This window comes from Amblyomma mixtum, chromosome 6, assembly GCF_055824585.1.
Source record: "Amblyomma mixtum isolate Tamu chromosome 6, ASM5582458v1, whole genome shotgun sequence".
In the NCBI taxonomy this organism is placed as follows: Eukaryota; Metazoa; Arthropoda; class Arachnida; order Ixodida; family Ixodidae; genus Amblyomma; species Amblyomma mixtum.
In genome coordinates, this window is record NC_143017.1 from 69,317,345 (window position 1) to 69,342,309 (window position 24,965).

The window sequence follows — 24,965 nt, forward strand, 5'->3', positions numbered from 1 at the left end:
TCACTCCCACCTTCCTCCCTTCCCTTACGGCGCGGTTCAGGTGTCCACCGAGATATGTGAGACAGATACTGCGCCATTTACTTTCCTCAAAAACCAATTTACCAATTTACGAATTTTTGCCAATGTAGCTCACGCTACAAAAATGCATCTCGAAGCCCAGTCCCATAGTAAAGTACACAGAAAATATGTTTCACAGTTGACCGAATTGGTCTGAAACTATGAAGATATCAAATGAAAATAATGTAAAAATGCTGTGTGATATGCGTTTTCGGATTCAAGCACGCCGCGGCCGAGCTGAAGGTCAGTTGATCGAGTAATCTGCGTTATGTTTACCAAGCAATTGTATCATTGTGCTGACAAAAGTAGCTCTATGGACAAAAGTGAATATGTGAGAAGAAGGAAAACGAAACAAGATCACTGTTACGGCTACAGTATCTGCTTTAGCCATGGCTTTAGCCCATTGCTAGTTGGATAAGTGGACGATTATTAGGAGCGTCTTCTTTGAAGCGGAGTGGTGGAAAATGCTGCCATGTCCGGTATAACTTTTCATTTAGATTGTTTTAAATCAATATGTTAAATCTAACAGTACTATTTACAAATTCGTAAGTTTTTTTTTACATACAACTTTTATTAATCTTTACATGTAACGCTTAGCACCACAGCTAAGGCTTCCAAGAGGAGCCGTAACCTTTGCAGGGAACTACAGCCCTCTGTTGAGCTTTAACAAAAACTCTCGTTTATGAACTCATAGCCTCCGAAATTTTCAAACGATGAAAAACACCGATCTCAAAGGCCACAATAAACGCTTCCTAACGCTACTTTTGCCATGAATCTAGTCAGTCGGTTGGCAACACCGCTTTGTTGTCATTTTAAATGGCTGACAATACTTTCGCACGTGGAATCTTGGAGAAGTACGGATGGACTGAAGGTTCGTGACAGTTGTGTCGACTTTAGTCGCTGTGTAGTTACTACAGATGTCTGTGCTCACTGCGCTCACTTCTACACCTGGTTGTCCACGCGCTTATATACGATTTGCACTTGCGCATTGGGTCGTAATGCACATCACAACTTTTTGTTTTCAGGCAAGGGACTCGGAAAAAATGAAACCGGCATAGCAAAGGCGTTGAAGCCGAAGCTCAAGTTTGACACGGCTGGAGTACGTACGACTCGATGTTCCTGAGCTGCAGTGGGCTTCTTGACTTGAGCCTGAATTTTATTTTACTGCCGACCGTCGATAATGTGCGAGTAGATAAGCGGTTGAGCTACGTTTCCAGGCGAGCTGAGCTTCCAAACTTTAGTTCAAGGCAAAAGATAAATGACTTAACTCGTGACTCATAAGAAGATCTTGTAGGGAGCAATGTAATTAGTTGCAATAGAAAGGCTATGCGTACTTTAACTTCCATAATGGTTGCTGCATTGTTCTGGAATTCAACTCCGGTCTCCAGAGTAAAGGCATAGTTGCGTATCTTGCAATTTAGGTTACATCATTCATAACTGTTTCAGTGTGTCGTTCATCATCTCTTTGGTTTCAGGTGGGGCACAAGATTGACCTCACATCTCAGTGGTGGAGCAAGGCGTTTAACGATGCTGCTAAGAGTATCAAGGTTGACATTTCAGAGGTAAGCTAACAGTGCAGACTGATGGGCAGATTGGTATCACATAATAACGCTAAAACAGCGCATCTACACATTTACAATGGAAGAAGAGACAAGACGCAGCGCTGTGTCTTACTCCCTCCCCCCTATGCAGGTGCGATGTTTTATACCTGTGCCACACAGACACATTTAATGCCATTTAGTTCTTACTGCCTTAAGTTGTAATGGCATTCGAATGGTGCCACATGTGTAAATTTATTGGCATTAGTCTTGCTGCCATTTGCGACCTACTGAATTCACCACAACTCATTTTCCCGAGCAGTGCGTACTCTCATCCCCATTCTACACCCAAAAAAGCATGAAACTTTGTCAGTAACAACTTCATTTCCTGTAGTAAATGATTTATTCATAACTTTCAGTCATATGAGGCACTTCTAATGCATTTTTGATGTGAAAAGCGCCTTTTTTACCAGCACTTCAGACAAATACTCTCGACTCGTGTGCTGACATGTGGGTTTATGGTTACTTTTGCAATTTTCGCACAAGAACAGCGATATTTTCTACAAAATAGTTTTTGTATTACGTTTGAACGACTTTGCGGGCTCAGTAGCGCTATTTATGTTAAGAGGAAATTTTTTATGGCCTTGCAGGCGTTATCATCATTGCAACTCTAAAATAATGACACTAAATGTGGGCGTGTAGCACAAACTCTGAAAATAATGGCACTGGCAGACTTAAAGCCTTAAGCATTTATTGCTATTTCTTGGACACGTGAACAGGTATTAGCCTTGTTAAGAGATAAGCTGTGTGGAGGATCACCTTTCTACATTCAGAGAGTTTAATGGCAGAAGTATTAAAAATGAAAGGAGCAGCACTTAACTAAAAGGTGTATGCTTGTCCCTGTCTGCTGTATATTTATGTATTTATTTATCTATTTATTTATCTATTTATTTATTTATTTATTTATTTACTTATTTCAAATGGCCCTGCAAGCATTATTGTTTCATTTTTATTTTTTGTGTGTGTGTGTGTGAATACTGACTTGTAACAAGTTTTCTTTATGTTGTTCTACTTTGTTAGGTTGTTAGGAGCCATCTGGTTCTAGCTATGGTGTTCGTACTGTGTCGGTAATTCTGCCTGAAAGCATAGACTTTTGAAGGACATTATGCCATAGAAATAGAGTGAAACTTCCCCACTCTATTCGTTTGTAGAAGCATAATCATTGCACGTTTAGAGTTGTGTAAAAGAAGTCCATTTCTGGGGCTGAGATGTGCGGAAATTACAAGGTGTAAGCAGAAAAAAATGTCTAATTGCAGCTCCAACAAACTTGAAGAATAGGTGCCCTATTTCGGACGTTTATTTCACAGGCTTGTATTATTCAGAATTTTCTAAGCCTTCACAATGGGAGCAAAAGTCTCTGGACCAAGGTTGCTACCAAGAAACAGAATTTTCTTGTGGCCAAGGCATGCCACCGAATCAAGCACATTCCAGTACCGACGCAGACCTCGTTTTCTTAGTTGCAGTTTTACTGATGCTTTGCATTACAGCTGAGTCCTCAGCCATATCAGTCCTGACTCTCCAACTTAGAGTTGGCTGCAAGGAAATTGAATTGGATAAATGACAACTTTCACTCAGTTCACCATATCGTTCATGCTTGCAAGCTTCTTTTCCATGCTGAAGCAGCTTGGGATAATATGTGCAGGACTGTAATGAAGGCAAAAGTCTGGTTTAGCCCGGAAAGTGAAAGGTGTCTGAACCATGCAGCGCATGAACAAGATGGCGAACTGTGTGAAATGTGTCACTGTTTTTGTGTCTGCCTTTTTTAAAGTTGCATTTTTATTTGCTTCATGCAAATTTATTACATCACCTTGTTCTTTTCTGTGTTATTTCTGCTGATATAATTTTCAATATCGTCTAGGGCACAACTACTGTTTCCAAAGTACCAAAAAAAGAAAAGAAGAAGGCTTTTCCAAGGAACTCCTACAGTGGCTTTATAAAGGTGAGATTTAGGATTACACTCGACTCTCATTAAGATGAACTCGGTTAAGACGAGATCTCGGATAAGATGAACAATGTGAGGCTATTTGGTTGGTTCCCCATAGTATTCTATTTTAAACAAAAAAAATCCACTGAAGACAAACTGTCGCAATGGCTGTGAAACCCGGCAACCGTGTGCAACAGCACTTACGAGGCATTTGCAAGCTACCGTCGAACAAAGGAAGAATATATAAAACGCTTCCACATAAGAAAGTGCACCTCGCCAGAATAGCTTGCACGCAACTTAGTGCTGTCGTGCGGAGAAGCTGTCTTGCAGGAAAGCTTCCTTGCTAACGCAAAAAAGGCAAGGCGCCTTCGCTCCTTCCTACATATGGTGCAGGGATGCCAGATCTCGGTGTCATGCGCATAGCAAGTGCCATGCGTTTCCACCAGCAGACTAAAAAGCGTGGAGTGCACGTGCTCATTTACTGCAGGCTTAAACCGTTGAGAGCCAAATTTTTAACTGACACAGTGTCGCACTTCACGTTTGTGGGGCTTAAAATTGGGGAGATATATGCGTTCTCCCCATTTAACCGCGGCTGACACAGTTAAAAACCGCGCGGACCCCACCCCGTGGTCGCGAGTGCTACCGAGCGCACGCCGACCACGGCGGGCCTTGCTCTACGGGAACAAAGGAACGACACACTGGCTGACACAAACAAGGCATTTATTGCTGCAACAACAATAACGCCAGCTAGCAACAAAATACACTGAGGAATGAGGATGTCCGACTCACCAGCATGGTTAAGAGCGAACGTTCGCCCATGCTAGGGCAAGGGAAAAGCTCTGAGGCCGGACGGGACGGGGTGGCGGGAGCGTGTTCCGACCACGAGGCACCCGCGGCGAAGAGCGGAGCGGCTCGTGAAACATCCGCGAGCTTTCCCGATCCCAAGGAGAAGAGAGCCGGCTATCCCCCGCGCGCGCGCAGCAAAACGCCATTCGTGGCGCTGGTGTCGCTGCGACGTGAGCACCCTCCCCTGTTAATTAAAGTAACACAACTAAGGGGAGTGCATTGCGGGGAAGCTAACCACAGGGAACTAGTGCGTTGCAGGAAAGTGAACGCAGGGGACGAAGGCGTCCCCATACGTTATAGCAGCATAGAGGTGGCCAGATATCGGTGCTGCATGGCATTGCCTGTGGCGGACCGAAAGACTCGTGCGCCACTCGTAGAGTCGATAACAGCTACACTGCAGAAGGAGCAAAATACCTAAGAGAGAAATGCTCAGCTACCCAGCTGGGCACCACCAGAGCACTTTGGACCCTCGTAAATCAAGTGGGGAGCAAAAACACTCGAATAGCAGTTGCTGAGGAAAAGAAAGAGCAAAAAAATGACAGTGATAAAATAAACTCGACCAGTACCGTTTTCAAGTAGGGTAATGTGCACTTGCCTAACGCCGTCGCTCTTCAGCTCATTTCATGCATAGTGCCACATATGTTCCATTTGCGATTATCCTCTCACCACAAAGTCGTTTTGTTCATTTTTTGCATCTAACTCATATTCGGACACGCAGAGCATGCTCACATCTTTTCTGGGGGCACTTCGGTTATGATGAACGTTTCATAAGGCTAACAAATTTTCTGGTCTCTTCAAGTTCATCTTAAAGGGAGTCTACTTACTGTCGCGTGGTGGTGACAGCAGTTTGGCAGTCGGGGAGACAGCGAAAGATTTCCAAAAGAAACTCTTTATTGGGCTGACTTGCACACACAGAAAAGTCAACTCAGCTGTAGCGATAGCAACAAACGTGCTTGGTGGCCGTCGGAAAACATAATCACATCTTTTCTTGGCCACATTCAATTTAAATTTGATGAGGTTTCTAGATAAAGCATGTAAAGTGCCTAGATAATCTTGAACATTGTAAAACCATCTGCGTGCAGCTGCAGATATTCCAGATAAACTTCACATCTCTCGTCACGAAGTCGCATACCGGCAGTTTTGAGCGTGAACAAACTGACATTACAAAGCTTTGTTACAGTGTTACTTTTTAGTGACCTTGTAGAATGTTGATTGCTACAACATGTAGTTTGTGTTCACAGTGACACTTGAGTTTCACCTCACAGCCTGATCTTGACGCACATAACCTATGCTGTGTGTCGTTCAAGGCACACTTCATTTTTCTGTGCCGGGAACTCGCAGTAAACCTGCCATAACCCCTTCAGACAGGCTTGAAAAAGCGTAGGAGCCCCTCATCCCACCTTTTTTCTGCATTGCTGAGTCCCCGCCACAGTGGCTCAGTGGTTATTGCGCTCGGCTGCTGGCCCTAAAGACGCAGGTTCGATCCTGGCCACAGCGGTCGAATTTCGATGGAGGCGAAATTCTTGGCGCAGTATTTGTCTCGCATATCTCGATGGACACCTGAACTGCACCGTAAGGGAAGGGACGAAAGTGGGAGTGAAAGAAGAAAGAGAGAAAGAGGTGCCATAGTGGAGGTCTCTGGAATAATTTTGACCACCTGGAGATCTTTAACGTGCACTGACATCGCACAGCACTTGGGCACCCTTTGCTTTTCGCCTAGAGGCCCGTGCACTGTGCGATGTCAGTGTACGTTAAAGAACCCGAGATAGTCGAAATTTCCAGAGTCCTTTACTACGACGTTCCTCATAGCCTGAGTCACTTTGGGACGTGAAACACCCATAAACCATAAACCAAGCATTGTTAAGTCATCCTGTGGGCATTGCTGTATATTGACGAGCCGGCATTATTTATTCTGAACTGGAGGCAGTTGTAAATAGCCAATAATGGCAGCTGTAGAAACACTAAATTTTGTGTTGCTTTTCTGGATAAAGGTCAAGATGCTACTTTTCTGATTAAGACTTACTGAGCACAGTAGAATTTGTTCCAGAGTTAAATGACCACTGATAATAAACACTATTGTGGTACTTACTTTTGGAATGCTGAGAGAGCTTTTGTTCATATTATCACTTTTATTTTAGGCAGGGATTCAGGAGGGAAACAACTGGGTGCAAGCCTCTCCTGCCGTTGGGAAACATCATACAGAAGAAGATGAGTCATCTGAACGGTAATGCCAGCTCACCCAGCCAACGGTGGTACTATAAAAGGAATGCTCTGCATTTTTGTATAATCAGCATTCTCATCCTTTAGCATTTAATTGACAGTTGGTACAGTTCTTAATAACAGTGATTTTCATACTGTGCTGGTACTGCTTGTGGGTACATAATTTTCTCACATCTTTACACTGCAGTAGAACCTTGATTATACAACTTCCAAGGGACCGTATGAAGCTGCCGTATAATACGGGCGTCATATAATCAAAAATCTCACACAACTGATGCATTCGCACATTAAACGCATCCTCTACTCTGGCTTTCGAAAATTAATTTAAATTCTTTTTCCTGCTTTTTACTAAAACGCTCGTTTTCATTCTGCAGGAATTAGTTCTGAGACTGAGCGTAGCCAGGCTTTTTGACATCGAAAAAACGGCTTTAAATGAGGCGCGCGTGCGCTCCCATCTCTGCGCGTGAAGTAAACGTCACATGCACCTTGAGAGCGATGATTTGGACGACGCATCATAGATGTGGCTGTTCCGGTTCCTCAAAGATGTTTTACAGCTTGCAGGAAGACCGTGCCACCAATGTGTCTTTCTGTTCAGACTTCAAGAACCGCTGGCACTCCGCAGCAGTAGGCAGTAGTGTGTTTACTAGGACTTCACATCACAAAGGAAGAAATAAAATATGTTTATCGCCTGTGATGCAAATGCACAAGCGGCGCGCTTTCGGCAACGATGTATATCCCACCAGGTGGCAGCGCACCTCTCTGTCCTGACTCGCTCAGTGTCGCTAGGCCTAACGTTCTTCGCACTGAAGCAACAGCAGGAACGGTTTACGAACTAGCCGCCGATGATCATAGAAGTGGCCAGTCTTCTTACCACCTCTATAATAACATCATGCTCGCAAAATAATAGTAATAATAATACTTTATTAAAATGAGAATTTCATCACCGCTGATACTTAAAAGGCATGCCAAAGCTGCATTGGGCTTGGAAGGGCAGAGCCAACAGGCAGTGTTCACAGTGTGAAATGTCACACCACAGAATATGCGAAAACATTTTTAGCAGGAAACATGCAAAACAAAAAAGCACCAACAGCAATGGCAAGTGAAAGAAAAGAGTGCATACCACGTAACTTACTCTGAAGTGTAGTATGAGGAAGCATTCCTAATGCACAACTGAGCAGTGACCATGCTGTTATTTAATACCTTGAAACCATTGAATTTTTTTTCAGGCTAAGAGCCAACAATAACAACTTGAAATGAGCAACAAAAACGAGGCAGGAGTTTGCATATGATATCAGCAAGACATAGAGCCGCTAAGCAAAACGAAAGAAATTTTTCTTTTTGTCAGTAGCTGTTTAATCAAATGGCCAGACCAACAGATTGCCCCATTTAGGCTGCAATTTTATACGTTATATATGAATTTATTGATCCTGGAAAAAAAAATACCAAGGGCTGAAATATTAAAGGGACACTGAGGAGAGCTCTATTAATATTTTTTTGTATAGCAAAATCCGATAGTTCGGCACTTCATGGCTTTGTTGCCACTTGGCCGGCAACGAAAGATGCATTTATTTCTAAGAAATTTGGATTCGAAGTTGACAAAGTTTTTCCCGCCGCTCTGATCAAAACTTGGGATTCTCCTATGACGACACAGGACTAAGTGACGTCAAACATGACGTGCACATGACGTAACGCGGACTCCGTGATTTCTGGCGGCCAGCAGTGCGGCCCAGCAGCAGCCGTAAAGAAAGCTACCGCCGGCCGTGCGTTGAAGGCATCTATCGGCTATTGCGGCCGTCGCTTCGTTTACGTTTGCACCGGCGTTTTGCCAGCGTTACAATGGATCCCGTTCTCGAAGTCATCAACGAAGTTCTCGCAAATAGACACCTTTAGCATACTGTGTACCTTGTTACCGTTAGCGGAATACCGGGAGCCCCATACCCCATACCGCTCTGAGCAGGCGCTGATTGGTCCCGGCGCTGCAGGAGCGCGCGTAGCTGTCGGGTACGTGGCGCCATCTGGCGACGTCAAGGAGATTTGCGCATGCATTTGCTGCGCCTCAGTGATTCGTGGCTTCTCGTGTCCTAGTGTTGCTAGAACTATTGGTTCTAGCGACACTATTTTGTCCTATGACGTCATGAAGCTTGTACTTGCGAGTTTGGCCTGTGGCGGCGATACCTGTATTTTGGTTCTTGCTCTTTTCTACGTTGCAAGAGCTTTGTTGTCAGTATGAATGGCGTTTTTGTAATCAGGAGCTGGTATTCTGTCGATGCAAGTCAACTTCAATTTCTCCTCAGTGTCCCTTTAAAGGTTAATGCGGTAAAGAATATTTTTTAGTTTATGCTTTGTTTTCGCATGAAAAGCACTTGCTAGTAGCTGATTAAGATGGGAGGGAATGAAGTAACTACGAGCTCGCTGCTCATATCTGGTACTGCATCTGAATGCGTGGGATCATGTTGTAGCTTTGCTGTTGTGTGATCAAGGTTATGTGCACTAACGGACATCACATGGCAGTTTCTGTAGCGGTGGCTTATATTGTCTTTCTCTGAACTTCTGGAAGGAGAGCAGTAATAAAATCTAGTTGTTGTAGTACACAAGCTAGCCTGGGCGCAATCGCTGCTGCTGCCACATTACTGGCAAGCTTGAGCATGAGGACATGTGTTAAGTTGGCCGAAGTGAGAAAAAAATAAAAATAATGTTGCCCCTCTGAGCATGAGGACGGCAAGCTTCCTGCCATTGAGAAAGCAACACTTCAGCGTCCCTCAGAGTCATGCTGCACTTTTGGTCTCGCTTGTGCCCATTATTTGCCAAATATAGTACACTCACTTGTAGACAAACATGATGAGGCATTGTAAACCTTTTCAGGTCAACTAAAGCTTAGTGTAACAGAGGTGACTGAAACGATGAGGTATATGGGAAAGTACGGGCACCAAGAGCAAATTGGTGACGAGACAAGCATTGGTTTGGTTTATTGGGGTTTAACGTCCCAAAGCGACTGAGTCTATGACGCCGTAGCGAAGGACTCCGGAAATTTCGACCACCTGGGGTTCTTTAACGTGCACTGACATCGCACAGTACATGGGCCTCTAGAATTTCGCCTCCATCGAAATTCAGCCGCCGCGGCCGGGATCGAACCCGCGTCTTTCGGGACAGCAGCCGAGCGCCGTAACCACTGAGCCACCGCGGCAGGGCGAGACAAGCATTGGTGAGAAGTACTTTGCTAGGAAATGTTTACTAAGCACTGCAAATAATTCTGTCAGGGTTACTGCACTCGGCGCCTTTAGACAACCATCCAATAGTTGGGAGTTTTAGCCTCATTAGTTTGGTTGGTTTCCACATCTGCTGAAAAACTTCTGCACAGCGTTCAATAAAGGTGCTTGATACAACCTGTGCATTCCTGAAAGCCTGTGTTTGGGTTTAAAAAGCAGAGTGCACGGAAGTCCACATCGCATGCTAGGTCAGCCCCAATTCACCTGACATAGTTGCATGGCCAGAATGCTTGCATGCACCAACTTGTTCAGTTATGCTATTTTCTTTTATGTCATTGCATTCTTTGGGTGCATTCTCTTCCCTTGCACCACACAGTGCATTCACAGACATTTATTGACTGACCACTTGTACTGTGGAATGCAAGTTAGTGTGACATTGTTGAAATTTGTTAAACAATGCACAGGTTGAATTATATATAATAGCCACACTCTTTTTTACATTGTGTCTCTGGAAAGCTGAAGGGGGTTCTCTAATTGTTAAGTTTATCAAAACATTTGACATAACAGAGTTCGTCTTTGTGATGTTCACTGTATATGATTCTTGCAGTTCTCTGCACTGTGAAAGATAAAATCAGGTTCTTCCATCTTTTAGCCTCTCAGAACCCCATTGGCTTTTTAAAAGTGCTGAGGAAAACCACATGCCTTGACTTCCATTCCTTCCTGCCATGCATGCAAGGGTGCAGAAATGCATGGTCCCTCAAAAAGTGCCCAAATTCAATTAATGACTGTCGACGGAAAGGAACAGTCTGCTGTAATTAGTTATAGTATCATTAACCTTAAAATAAACTAAGTAAAAAATTTTGAGAGGCACTTTGGGATCTTAAGTGCTCTGTGGCGAAAGCCTTTCCTGCAACGCTCTACAGCGTCCTTACGCTAGACAAGGAGAACTGCACAAGCGTTGGCAGGAAGTCTGTGTAGCATGTGAATGGGTGGCGCCATCTGTTGTAAGCGCCACAAATCACAGATGTGTAACGGATGGACGAACATAGTCGTGGCCGCGAGTATGAGCCATTAAAGGCTTTCGCTTTAAAAAGTGGAAGTAGAGGTTTGCATGGATTTGGGTGCTCGGGAGAACCCCCAAACCACTTCGGGAACCTAAGGGTTCCACAGAAATTAGTTTGAGAACCACTAGATTAAATTTCTGTCCAAAGTGGTGTAACAGGATATGTTGCTTTCGTGATTGCATCCAGACTTTTCTAATAATGGCGCACACATTTTGCTCAGATCTGGCCAGTAGGTGGAGAGAGAGTCTCCAGCAGGAATGAGCAGAGCGTGCCACCACTCTGTTATTTCACATTTGAGGTCTCATCAGCAATTTCTTCTGTTGCAGAATACCAGATGAGGAACTCTTCAAGGCATGCGGTGGTCTCACTGCACATAAGTAAGTAATGGCTGCACCCCAAATCACTAGTTCCAACATTAGCCTCAGCTGTCAGAGATGCCCTTGCATAAAAATTCGGTATTACCATGCATTCATGTCAAGATATCATTGTCAATCTTGGACAGTAGCCACTAGGTACTAATAATTCAAATTAAAAAATCGATGCATGTACACAAAAACGAAGAAGAAACACACAGACGTCATACTGAACTCTCAACCTTCATATAGAGCTGCATATATTAGACGAGAATGCTACTACATATTAAATTGATCATTAAAATTAGTCTGTCTGTGTTTCTTCTGCTTTAATCTTGTCTCTGTGTGTTGGTTTTCCATCAAAAATCCGCATTAGTTCACTCTGCTTGCCATATTGCAAGTTTAAATTAAAGGCACGCTGAAGACAAATTGAAGTCTGTCTATATTGACTGATTACAGCGTTCTAATGACAGGCCACTTTCACTGAGAACAGAGCTGTTACAGTCGTGCCCATTTATAACAAACACTCGCTTAGTACGAACAAAGGTGGTTGCAACTGTCACAATTTACATTTGGGCTGTGGTGCCAAATCTCGCATAGAAAACAAATGTCCACAAAATTCAGTTACAGCGAACACGAAAGTGCCAGTTACAGCATGCAGCAAAGTCTTCATCATGGTCCTACGTGAGCATCGATGCCGCTTTCGCTTTTTTCACAAAGACCATGAAAAGGGCGCAAAAAAAAGGGAAGTCCACCGCTGGTGCGTAACATCGCCTTGACTTCCATGCTCTTAACTGTGGGGCTTGCCCGCTTTCGCAAATGAGCTCATCGCAGAGGAGGAGCGGCATACTAACGGCTTGTCAGTGGTACGTGTCTTCCTCTTCAAGCACTGGACCTCAGGAATCTTTATGGCGGGTCATAAAAAAGAGAAATCTTATCTGGCCTGAACAGAACTATGTGAAGAGACACAATGTCATCCTGCTCAGTTATCGCCTATTATGCATGCACTGATCTCTGAGTCATTGGAAGCCTGATTAAACATTGCAAGCTGAATTAGCTCGAATGCCTACTTTATCAAATCTGTGCACTTGCACAGCTCCCAACCAAGAACAGGCAGGTGGCTGTCGCCGCTGGTCGGACCTGGCTCCTCAACACTCTACCATATGAAATCATCATCGGTTCGATGCATTACTTTTGAAATGCCTGTAACATTAAAGCCCTACCAACAGCCTCTGGGGACACAGCCCGCCACGCATTAAGAATCCAAGAGTAGATGAGTTGATGTAATGCTCTTCTTGGCCGTCCTCTTGGCGTCAGTTCGTGGTCTACCATTGCCATCTACTCAAGGTAGAGGCGTCTGAATTGTGCTGAATTAATTGTCCACCGATGGTTTAACAGGCCCTTACACACCTTCCCCGCCTGTTAGACCACACACTTTTGCCCCAGTCTTGAACTAACTCATCGGATATGCAGAGATTGTCTCGTATTGATTCTCTTCGGAAGTGTCTCCTTTGGAAGTGTCTTTCACTTGAAGATAACTGAAGGCAGAAGTTCCCTTCTGTCCACCATCACGCATAATATCATCATGCGGCATTCACACTCTACGCCTGTTGTGTAGTGCAGTTGCGTTTAACCGCTGTACCGTACAAAAGCGTGCAAGGGCCGCACTTTTTTTCCAGATTCGAGGGCCAATTTCCGGGGTTCGGCCCATGTACGAGATGTCCGAAAAAAAGTTTAAGGGGGGACACTGGTCTTGAAAAAAACATTTTTATTAATGAAGTCACAGTTACAAAATCTTCAGGGAATATGTATTTTTGTGTGCTGATTCTAAATATGTCATTTAATTTCATATAAAACAATTCCTTGAGCACTTAAGCACTTTTTATGCTAGTATTTTGCGGAGAGTTTTGAAGAAAATTTGCTGCGGGAAACTCGCTGAAATGTATGCCATTGGGTTCTCTTGACACTAAGGAATACAATAAGGGTGAAATTGTCTTCCTGCCTATCATAGAACTTAAGTTATAGAGTTCTGAAGTTGTCGCTTCAGAAATGAGAAGGAAAGTGTGTATTCTTGTTTCTGAAGTAGCAGCTTCAGTACCCTATTACTGTAGTTCTATGAGAGCCGGGATGATAATTTTACTCTTATTGTATTCCTTGGTGTCAAGAGAACCCAATGGCATACATTTCAGCGAGTTTCCTGCAGCAAATTGTCTTCAAAACTCTCTGCAAAATACTTGCATAAAAGGTGCATAAGTGCTCAAAGAATTGTTTTACATGAAATTAAATGACATATCTAGAATCAGCGCACAAAAATATATGTGCCCTGAAAATTTTATAACTATGACTAAATTAATAAAATTTTCTTTTCAAGACCATTGTTCAAAACACGCCAATTTGGGAATCAGCGGCATTTATTCTACATTCAATCGTCGCTCACGGAGTTATCAGACTCTGAGCTGGGACTGTGCTCTAGTGCATACTTATCTCACAAAAGGTCGCACAGCATGTCCGTTGTCAATGCATAGCCATTGTTCCGCACTTCCATCACATAGCAGAGCAGCTCTTCTTCCAGTTCAGGAAACTTGCATGACTTGCGTCCGAAAGTGCACTTTTTGCAGCTTGTTCCTCAATGCATCCTTTTGGTTGCACCATCGTCGGACGCACTTCTCGTCCAAGTCAAATTTTCTGCCCGCTGCATGCTTGCTGTGTTCAAGAGCAAACTCCCAGCCATGTATCTATTAAGGTGCTTGCCCATAATGCTAAAATTGCAACGCTCAGCGGCAGCACACGCTAGCCACAACTAGAGTGAACTACCACGCTTTCCCGTGCCATAGTGAACTAGATAACCTATGCCTTTGACAGCCACAGAAAACTGGAGGAGTCGCTGGCTGGAGCTGGTGATACTGATATGGATAGCGGGTGCTCACGTCATAGGAAAACGTTGACAACGATGATGATGACGGATGGGTGGATAAATGACCCACGGCCTTGGGCGCTATCCGTGGGTGGTACTTGGAAGCTCCTGTGCGCGTGCATTTCGAAGGCTATTCCCACATGGGTCATGGAAAGTTTAGGTGCAGCCCTTACATGGATCTTTCTTTTTTTATATATATATATTTCCTTGTGTAAAACAGGATGCTGCCTGCACACTGGTGCGGCCCTTGCCCGATATTATACAGCATATTGTTTGAGTTTACAGTAATGAAAAGTAATGTTATTATTTGCTAGCAGTACCTGTAACATTGTATACTTCTTCAGAGCTTGAAATTTTCATAGAGTTACTTTTCTGGTCCTTTGTACAAGCATTACAAGCCTACTTAGGGGCACATTACCACACGGGCGAAGCACTAGAATTTCAAGTGATGTGTAGAGCTGCTTTGACAGTGTTTTAAAAAACACTACAGAAACCATGTTACTGAATTCATACACTGTAATGGAATTTCCTAACTGAAAGCACCACAACCAGCATAGCTGCATGGATAGTATACTAATAGCTTCTGTTTGTTTCTACCAAGCTGTGCGAGTTAGCACACTCTGCATCACTGTGTGCTTTGTACTTTTAGCGCTGCATTGAGACGGTCTCATAGAGGAGATTCAGTTGCAGCATGCTTACATGCCACTGCATTACTGTTAGCTTCTTAAATGCACAACCTGTGGACTCTAGGCAGATTTGTTAACAGGGTCTAACAATGTTGAGTGACTTCCGCAAGAAATATGAGAGTATGGGTGGTTTTTTGGGGGGCTCAGCTTCACCAACAACAGCAGGGTGATCTCTAGTGTACTTGCCTTCGAAAGGTAAAGGAGTAATAGCAGAAAAAGCGCACACACTGTACAATACTTTTCTGTCAGCAAGTCACATCTGTTTACGTCTCACTGCCCTGCAAATGTCAGTTTTTCAAGAAATAAAAATCACACATAAGTTGCATTGGTGTATTCGTAAGGCTATAAAAATGCTCTGAGGATCCCTTTGTTAGAGGATGCGACAAAAATACAGGCTTGCTGCAGCTGCCGTGCACTGACAATCCTCAAGGTCTAGCTAGCATGCCTTCTTCCCGCAGTCTACCTTTTTTTTATTTATTTAATTCGCCAGAGCTCTCTTGCACCTGTCCCAAATCATTTTTTTCACTAGCATCGAACTGTCTGCCAGCTACTCTGTTCCTGTTCCTCAGCACACATTCAACAGCACACGAGTTGAATTTTTCATCATAGCTCCTTCAACTCAAAGGCGGTGTCATGTTGGAGAAAAACTTGCAATGCATGCAGAGCGAAACGGGAGTGGCGGTGATGAAACTGATGTCGAAATCGAAGCTTTTGAGAACATGGTTGGACTGAATGTGGAGGCTTTTAAGTATATATTTTCAAACATAGTTACTGGGCGCAGCAAAAGGTGATGCGCAGTGCGCATCACTTTTAGCTTTATATAAGTTGCATCATTGTATAACATGCACTGACAAAAGGTTCTGAAAAAAAAAGACCATGACTTATACACTGGAAAAACCTGTACATGAACTGAGAGCAACCGTGCTTGTGCTTCCGCTAAAAGTTTAAAGATCATCTCAGTGACATGTTGCCTCTTAAAAGTGCACTGAAGAGGATTCTGAACTTGTCTTTTTGCCGTGGGAACTCGATCTACACGTTCCTAGCATTCTTAGAAACTTCGATTTATTGCCCTGTGTGGCCGATTTCCCTAATTAAATTGAGTTAACGTCCGGCTCCCGCCTTTATTTTTTTAATTCTCCTCGTACGGTGGGCGGAGTCGAACAACGCGTGGAGTGCCTTTCAGCCAGCTCCGTGGCAGCTTTGCTTTCGCTTTATTTTGTTTTTTAGGTTTCCGTGAATAAATAGTTTCATTCGCAGATAATATAGCCGCAAAATAAGCCCGCAGAAATAAAAATATGCGCGAACTGTTTGCTTCTACAGATTACTACATATTACTCCGCCGATGACAGAGTGGCAAGCCGCCACGGGACTGGGTGAAAGGCACTCCACGCGTTGGTCGACTCCGCCCATCGTACGGGGGAAAATTTAAAAAAAAAGGCGGGAGCTGGACGTTAATTCGATTTAATTAGGGGAATAATCGGCCACACAGGGCAATAAATCGACGTTTCTAAGAATGCTCGGAATGTGTAGATTCAGTTCCGGCGGCAAAAAGACGAGTTCAGATTCCTCTTCACTGCACCTTAAGATTGCATGTCATGTACACAGATCCATGGCCTGCATCTGACTGGCAAAAATTGTGCCCTTGCACTGGTGGAAAATAGATATATTAGAATGCAGAAGAAATGGTGAGCTCAGCCGTGTCTGTGGCCTGCTATTTTGAATTTGGAAAGGGAACAACAGAGCTGGGGAGGTAGACGTATAGTGATGACTGTGATCTATACACTCCACTACTACTTCACCACATTCATGGTTCTTTTTGCCAGTAGCTGTAAATAAATGCTTTGTAAATGCCCCGCTGTAAGAGCACATATTTTTTCTGTGTTTTGGCACTACTGTGAAATGTAGTGTCGGTAGTAAATGTATGTCCTGAATGTGTGTCTTGGTGCACCCTGAGACCACATTGTGCAGGATGTTATGAATTTGCTCTGATCCTGAGGATGGCATCAATGGCTGACGAGAAAGCGGGAACATTTATTTGTTTAGTAAAAAAAAAAAAAGAAAACTTGGTATTCAGTCTGGAGCCTCATGTAACTTGTTTTGAATGTAGCCTTTTCGCCTGTGTGCAGCATATTCCTTTTGTGGCATAAACAAGGCGCATGATTTGTAAATGTGTGTAAGGGTCACAGAACGAGAGTCTGTTGGCACATTTGTTGGCATTTAGCAGAGTTTCGTAGGATTATTATGCTTGCGTTCTTTTAAATTCAGAAAAAAAAAAAGACATGACGGGGCTAGAGCACACAACAAGTGAGTGCGTACTGTCAGCCTACAGTTTAAGGTCACAGCAGTCTCCAGCATGTGACGTACTTAACACAGCCACGCCTTAGCAGCTACTCTGCTTATTCTGTACCCATTTAAGTACCCGTTTAACTAAGATTTTTATTAATTTATTCACTTACCGTATAGGTTGGCACAAGGTAAGAGAAGTCATGGTCTCAAGCAGTTACAAAAGTACGCTAGCGCATTTATTGTAACTCCATTTTATAAATACTGTCTCCATTGCCTCACATGTTCGTTGACCCCCAGCAGGTACTGACCTAAATGTGCTGAAGGCATTGAAAACTGACAATTCACTGGGAGGTTCTAGAGTGCATAGGTAAATGTGAGCATACAGGCCGCTTCAGAGGTATTCCATACTCTCTGTCATGCACAGGTACTCCGTCCCATCTGGTCAACACATACTTTGTAATGTGAAATAAGAAAGCAGTATGTCACGTCAGCAAAGCAATTTATAACTGCTTGGTGCGTTTAATAAGACATGTCTGAGCCTATAATTTCTCTCCTCAAACTTTCCCTGTACCACCATGCACATTTTTTCCACTTTGTCGGGGTTCTGTCTTTCTGAGCGCTCAAAAAAAATTGCCATTTCCAGATTTGGCAGAACTGTCTGCTGTATTTTTTTTTATAAGGGGAGGAGGCAAGTGAGCATTCCTGCGCACGTGACTTCTTATTCTTATAATGTGGGCTAATCCGTTTGTGAATAAAGTTGCAAGTGTGTTATTCATATGTTTTCAGTTTTCCCTTTGGAAGCCGTATTAGTACCTATGTTTGGCAGAAATGTCAGTGAGCATCACTTAGTGTCGATGTTACTGCCCACATATAGAAAAGTTGTGTGCCCTATATCGGTTGCCCCATGTAATTTGGGTATGGTTTAAAAAGAAAAAAAAAAGCTAGCAGAAACAGTGTCAGCCTGCCTTAATGCCGAGGGTATGCTTAAGCAAATGCTTGCAGATGTAATTTCAGCACATGTAAGCATTTAGCACTGTTGTGTCTAACAGAACTGCTGATGCAACCAGACAGTCTGTTGATAAGATTGATAAGTTGATAAGATAAGAGCAGCAAAACCAGCAAATGGGGACCACATGTCATCAAGTGTGCTGATGTCGTGATAGCACACTGGCATGTGGGCTGGTGCAGGCTCATGCAGTATTGCTAAAACAATTGGCTGGCTGTTTATATTTAGAAATCTAAATTAATGCGTTCTTGCTGATGGCAATTCAGCATTTTTGCCTCTTTATTAGCGTGGAAATTCTGCAAGCATATTTAAATATGAAGTTAATGAAAGTGACCGAATTCTCAGAAAGATGTATAAAAAAATAAAGAAAAAATGTCTGAGTGATGCAGTTTCCGAAAATATTTGCTTTTGAAGAAGGTCTATCTGATTGCTAAAGAACACCTCTGGAACTCAAACATTTAGGCCATGACAGCGTGCTGCAAGTAGCTGTGAGCTGTGGATATTGGCTCACAGATGCTGCAGCTACGCTCGCTGTTGCCATGCATGGCCATCTGCAAAGCATTTTTCATTCCCATGTTTTTACTGGTCCAAGCCCCACCTTCCCCCACTCCATTTCCCTTTTTTTTCTTTTCTTTTTTACTTTGGAAAACATGGCCTGAATAAGTCTTCTATCCTACCTCTGTGCCATACTGTTTGTTTGTGTTTGTTTTGTTTCCCGGGATACTATACAACGTTTAAAATTTACTCATTCATACATTGTCAACAGATAAAGATTAATCATAATCACAACTAATTACTGGAACAGTTTTGACAAGCCGATTGTTCTATGTATGTTTCAGTTTTTGTCTTAAGTGACACTAAGGGTAAATTGAAGCCGGCTTGTATCTCTTGGTTACTACATTGTAATCACTAAGAGACCACTCTCACCAAAAATGGAGCTTTTATAGTCACGAAAAGGCCTAAAAACGAACTACAGGTTTCTCCCTCACCGGCCGATTTCGCGCATAGGATGCATGCGTCAACACCGATTTTGTGGGGCAGCTCTCAGAAGCTACGCTACCCTGCCATTCACTCCAGGTTTACTCCAACTCATCCTTAGATGTCGTGGAAAATTTTCTGATCTCCTGACTGCGCTTTTCCTGACTGCGCATGAGCGCCACCTAACTAGGTGGCGCTCATGTGATGAGGGAGTCTGAATGTATTTCAACAAATGGTGTGCCATCGTGCCACTTCCATTCTGCTCTAGCATTGCAGATGTGGCTGTGTTCATGCAACTTGAATCATGTTAACAAGCTTATGATGATGTATGCTTTGCATCAGATTTGAGTAACTGGTGTTCACTCCAGCTAGTTTCTTCTTTTCTCTCTATCTCTTTTTTCAGTCATGAAATTCTTTTTATTACTACGCAACACACATTCCACGAGAGAATTTTGCCTAATCCTTGGTGGAAAACTTTGAAACGCATCCGTCAAGTTATTCGGAAAATGTTAGAGACATTGGCAAGTGTTGTCCTGCTACACTGTAAAAACATTGCACTTGAACACACTTCACAACGAATCGTAGACAGCACTCGCTCCACTAAGTCAAGCTGCTGATGTTTAACTGTAGATTTGGGCTATCTTCAAAGAAAACAGCGCACAGCACGCTCTGCAACCCAGCTTCTGCAATCACAGTGCCCTCTAGCAAGTGTGCTGAGCATTGCACTTGATACTAAAAAAAAAACAAAAAAAAACAACCGTGTCTCTCAAGAAGCGAAGCTTAGTGATCATGACTCTTGCCAAATGTGAAAAGAGCAGCACTGCAGCTCATTCAGGAAGTAAAGGCTGGCAGATGGGACTCTTGTTAACTGCAAGTGAAGTAGTCAAATGCCATTTAGAGTAGGAACAACATGAAACTAGACCAACTTTCTCCAACCTTTTTCTCACCTTTAGTAAGGAATAAGGTGGTCTGTAATAATTTGTGTTCAGAATCTTCAGCAGTTGCACAGTGATGTCATGAACATGACCTGATTAGCTTAGTATCATATGTTTAGGACTCTTCGGAAATTAGGTGCAGTTGTCTATAGTAGTCTGCATGTCCTGCGATTAATTTCAGTATCGGCATTTCATTTACTTTTGCCGTTCGGATTTTTGATGTGAGAGTCCGTCTGCTTGTGTTCTTTGTGAAAGTAATGGCACAAGAACCAAGCATCAAATGGGGCAACAAGCTAGGTCAGCAGGAGATGGGACAGCGGTGCGTGTGCCTGCATTCCAGAATCCTTTCCTTTGAATAAAGTTTGCAAAGTGTAATTTAGAAGAAAAAATACAGTAGCAAGTCCATGCCAGTGGTTATCAACATGTGCATTTTCACACTGCAGTTCTCTGAGCCAGGAAATGTTCCCATCGAATTCTCAGAAAGCCGCCACGATAACTCCCAAATAAGAAGACACTCTGTATTGTCACAAGTTTGACACACATGAATGAGTAATGTGGGGGCATATTGCTACTGTGTGCACAGTAGCAATATGCCCCCACATTACTCATTCATGTGCGTCAAACTTGCCTCACATGTCAAGACAGGTTGAAACCACAGAACATTTTTATCTCGTTTATTTCAGAAACATGTGCATAAATTTGCATGATATATACAGATCAACACTTAAATTTATTACAACTTGCTCTCATGGTTACGACAGTCAAGAAACCACAACACTAAGTCATCACTAGTAAATGCTGAAAAGATCTCAGAACTTAACTTTCTGAGATCTTTTCAGCATTAACTAGTGATGACTTAGTGTTGTGGTTTCTTGACTGTCGTAACCATGAGAGCAAGTTGTAATAAATTTAAGTGTTCATTATTAACGGCAGATTTGGTCCACATAAAAAAAAGAGGGAGAGAGAGAAAGACAAAAGCCACGTGCAGCCTGATCTGTAACCTAGTGTGCACAGTAGCAATATGCCCCCACATTACTCATTCATGTGTGTCAAACTTGCCTCACATGTCAAGACAGGTTGTAACCACAGAACATTTTTATCTTGTTTATTTCAGAAACATGTGCACAAATTTACGTGATATATACAGATGTGGGCAGGTGTAAACAGAGCACTCAGTAGTGTTCTGAGTATACTTCCGCACCGTAGTGGTGGCCAAACAGTTCGAGCATCCGCCTCGTATGCAGGAAGTGCGGAACTCTTATCCGTGGTGCTGCCTCCAGGTACCCGCCAGTTTAGTGGGGTGTACAAGGTCCCCCCTGACTGCTGCTCAGCTTCACTGGGGTGAAATGTCTGGAAATTGGGTCTTTGACTCCACCTTGTGTCGATTTTGACTCCACCTTGTGTCGACAATAAACATGTTATGCCCAGTGTTGTAGACGTTACCGAAAAAAAGTAACTAAATACGTTACGCGTTACACTAAAAAAAAGAACGCATTACCGCCCTACGTTACCTACAAAAAAAGGTAATGCGTTACCGTTACCGAAAAAAAGTATCGCACGTTACTTTGCCGTTACTCCATGGCCATAAATTTTAATCAGTGTTTCTTCGCTGTAAGAACTCAAGATAACAATTTTATAAAGCTCATACTTCATATAATTCCAACTTCACAAAGAAAACATAGCTGAACTCAAAAAATTTACAGTAATTCTGGTGTGCAAAATTACGCGGAAAATGTGTAGCAATAAAGAAATGCTTAAATGTAAAAATGTAGAAATGTTTAAAAGCAACTAGTAACGTGACATCTCACGTTACCGAAAAATGTTAACGTAAGTATGTTACCCGTTACAGTCCCGAAATGGTAACGAGTACGTTACTAAGTTACCGAAAAAAGTAACGCGTTACCGGTAACGCCGTTACTTGTAACGCGTTGCCGACAACACCGGTTATGCCATGGTACTCTTGTGGCATTAAAACTCATCGTCATCATGAATCAATTTATGAATTGAATAGCTGAACTAGGCCAGTATGTCATGTGAACGTGAAATAGTATTTCTAATGATATAGAGCACATGCACGTCACGACTTAATTCGTGCCAGATTGGATGTGATTGAGTTAGATGGCATGATCACTTCCCCAGCTATAAAGTATTTCGTGCCTGTGGCCTTCCTTGGGAACTGGAGAAGTGCAGTACAGATTTTTTTTTTTTTACAGATGGCATTGGCAATGCTGCTGCTTATGTGTTTAAGAATGGGTATCACCATTAAACATATGCGCTTCTGATTTGGTTTGTCGAGGAACACATCCTATTGTTGCATGAAATGTATCTAGCTCTGATAGCTAGTGCAGTGTTATCAAGCCAGGATAGTATCTATGTACAGTCTGTGTCAAAACTGTACAGCCCGAGGGGTTTCTTTCTGGACCGTATAGCGAGGTTGTCTCGAACAATTGGCGTCAACTTCACACTCATGCAAATTACTGGAACATATCATTCATAAGCACATTACAGAATTTCTTGAAGCTAACAATATCTTGTGCAAATTTCAGCATGGGTTTCGGCGCGGGCTCAGTACCATTTCACAACTTGTAGAATTCACGCACGACATTGCTAGTTCCCTCGACACGAGCTCACAAATCGACGCTTTATTTATCGACCTATCTAAAGCTTTCGGCACCGTTCTCCACAGCAAACTTCTTTGTAAACTTAATGCAATACTGAAAAACCCGTTACTGGCAGACTGGATATCAAGCTTTCTTTCTAATCGTACACAGTATGTTTCTTTCAACTCCTGTTCATCTGAAACTGTTAATGTATCATCCGGTGTACCACAAGGATCCGTGCTCGGGCCACTTTTATTCTTATTATACATTAATGATTTGCCAGAAAATATTATTTCTAAAATTCGGTTGTATGCAGACGATTGTGTGATATACAGTTCAATTAACACCCCTGAGGATCACGCGCAACTAAATCAGTCATTCTGCTCATGGTGTGAAACATGGCAAATGCAAATAAACTTTCGTAAATCTGTATACATGTCATTCTGTAATCGCACAATACCATCTTCTTACACCTACTCATTCAAAGATAACTCTCTGAATCAAGTGTCCGAGTACAATTATTTAGGTCTTCTTTGTTCTTCTAACTTGTCCTGGTCAAAGCATATTATTAACACAATATCCAATAATGCAATGCGGAGGCGCGGTTATCTAAAACATACACTTTGTGTTGCCCCCCAAGAAACTAAACTGGTAACGTACAAAGCTTTAATTCGTCCACTTTTGGAGTATGGGTCATTAATCTGGAATCCTCATAAACAGTCTGATATCAGTAAGCTGGAATCCGTCCAAAGGAAAGCAGTATGGTTTATTTGCCGACAGTATGACAAATTTTTCACCTTCATCCACTCTTCCTGCCATAGGCCTTTCCCTCCTTTGTACCTGCCGCGACAATGAGTGTTTAAAATATTTTCATGGTATTGTTAATTCATCCCGCTTTGCTTCATTGTCTGAGTATTTGCATTTTTCAGCATCTTCATCTACAAGGAGCTACCACCGATTGAATGTAACACCCGTTCACACGCGCACTGATATGTTCAAATTTAGTTTTTTTTCTTCGTGTTATCGAATGATGGAATTCTTTACCCAGTGATATACGCTCCCTGGAACCAAACCTATTTTTCAATGTTGTTGCAAATCTGTGATTAGTCTGTTGAATTACTGTTCTGTATTTTAATGGTGTTCACTACTGAATATGTTGTCCCTCTCTGCATGCCTTTTCTTTTCTATTTTTTTTCTTCCTCCCACTCCTGCAATAGCCCCATCGGGGCTGCAGTATATGTAAATAAATAAATAAACTTGGAAGGGTTGAGGACGTGAGTTCCTCCCGCCTTCGAGAGATTAGGGTCACTGAGGTTGCAAAGCAAGCCACACTGCAGGGCTCGGAAGCAAATCCCTTGGGAGTATATTTTTGACAAAGCCTGTACACTGAAGCCAGTGTGGTAATGTGAGCCAGCTTGTCCATGAAATAGGGCAGTTTCTAGCTCGAATTCGAGACAGATACTGGGTGAGGGCTGAAAACTGAAACTGAAAACTGAAGGGATACTGAAAACTGTGTGCTGTGTGTTTGCTGATATGCGTGCATATTTCTTTTATCTTTTGCAGAGCTGCAAGACATGGCCATAGGATGAGTGGGAAACTAAAGCGAGTACAGGAGCAAGAAGCTGGGCTATTGTGCATGCCGAGCAGTGGCGGGGATAGGTTGCCTAACAAAAGAGCTGCGCTGTTGAAGGACAGCTGTCAAGTTTCCGCGCAAGATGATGGGAGTCCGAATATGATGCCAGAACATTTAAGAAAGAAGTCCCACAAACGGCAGAAAAGGAAACTGAAACATGATGCAGTTGATGTAGGCTGAAACAGTAAAAAGTAAATTATTTTATGTTACCAAAGCACTTGACTACTGTGTCATGCATCTGTTGTCATTGTGTTTGCTCTATACATTGGCAAGCTTCCTCAAACTGGTTATTTTTGTATGCAGCAGATGTGTAACATTAATCAGAGTTCACTTCACTATAATTTCCCCAAAGATTTCTCATATCCAGTAAAACTTCAACTTGGAGTACTGAAGGTGTGACATATCATGTTGTCATGACAGATGGTGTCATTGTATCGATCATGTGCTTGCAGCTGTGCCTGCAGCTGTATTTTAGGTTCATTGTAGCTCACCAAAAAACGCCACTTTGAGCTGACTTTTCTGCTTTTGCCTGTCTTTATTTTTAGTTGAAAGGGAATATAAATTATTCAACACACGAATTAACCTGCTGATATAACTGCTTGAAGAGAGCGGCTTTACAGCTCCGTCATTTTTACTTTCTCATATAAGGTGCGGAGTGG

The 24,965-nt window shown here is 42.8% G+C and overlaps 1 protein-coding gene across 1 annotated transcript; it reads left to right on the top strand.

Moving 5' to 3' along the window:
• The first annotated feature begins 788 nt into the window (after window positions 1-788).
• LOC149339312 (G patch domain-containing protein 4-like) lies at window positions 789-24,528 on the top strand. The gene is made up of 7 exons (XM_089550455.1): window positions 789-928; window positions 1,083-1,156; window positions 1,533-1,619; window positions 3,514-3,594; window positions 6,564-6,649; window positions 11,242-11,292; window positions 24,237-24,528. Exons 1-7 carry the CDS (start codon window positions 874-876, stop codon window positions 24,484-24,486), a joined length of 684 nt encoding a protein of 227 aa, XP_089406581.1. The 5' UTR covers window positions 789-873; the 3' UTR covers window positions 24,487-24,528.
• Window positions 24,529-24,965: the final 437 nt, after the last annotated feature.

What these genes read in the sequence shown, in the direction of transcription:
- LOC149339312 (XM_089550455.1), top strand. Translation starts at nt 874, where the DNA reads ATGGCTGACAATACTTTCGCACGTGGAATCTTGGAGAAGTACGGATGG. An exon ending in CCTACAGTGGCTTTATAAAG is followed by an intron (nt 3,595 to 6,563) that starts GTGAGATTTAGG and finishes CTTTTATTTTAG; the next exon opens with GCAGGGATTCAGGAGGGAAA. An exon ending in GAAGATGAGTCATCTGAACG is followed by an intron (nt 6,650 to 11,241) that starts GTAATGCCAGCT and finishes CTTCTGTTGCAG; the next exon opens with AATACCAGATGAGGAACTCT.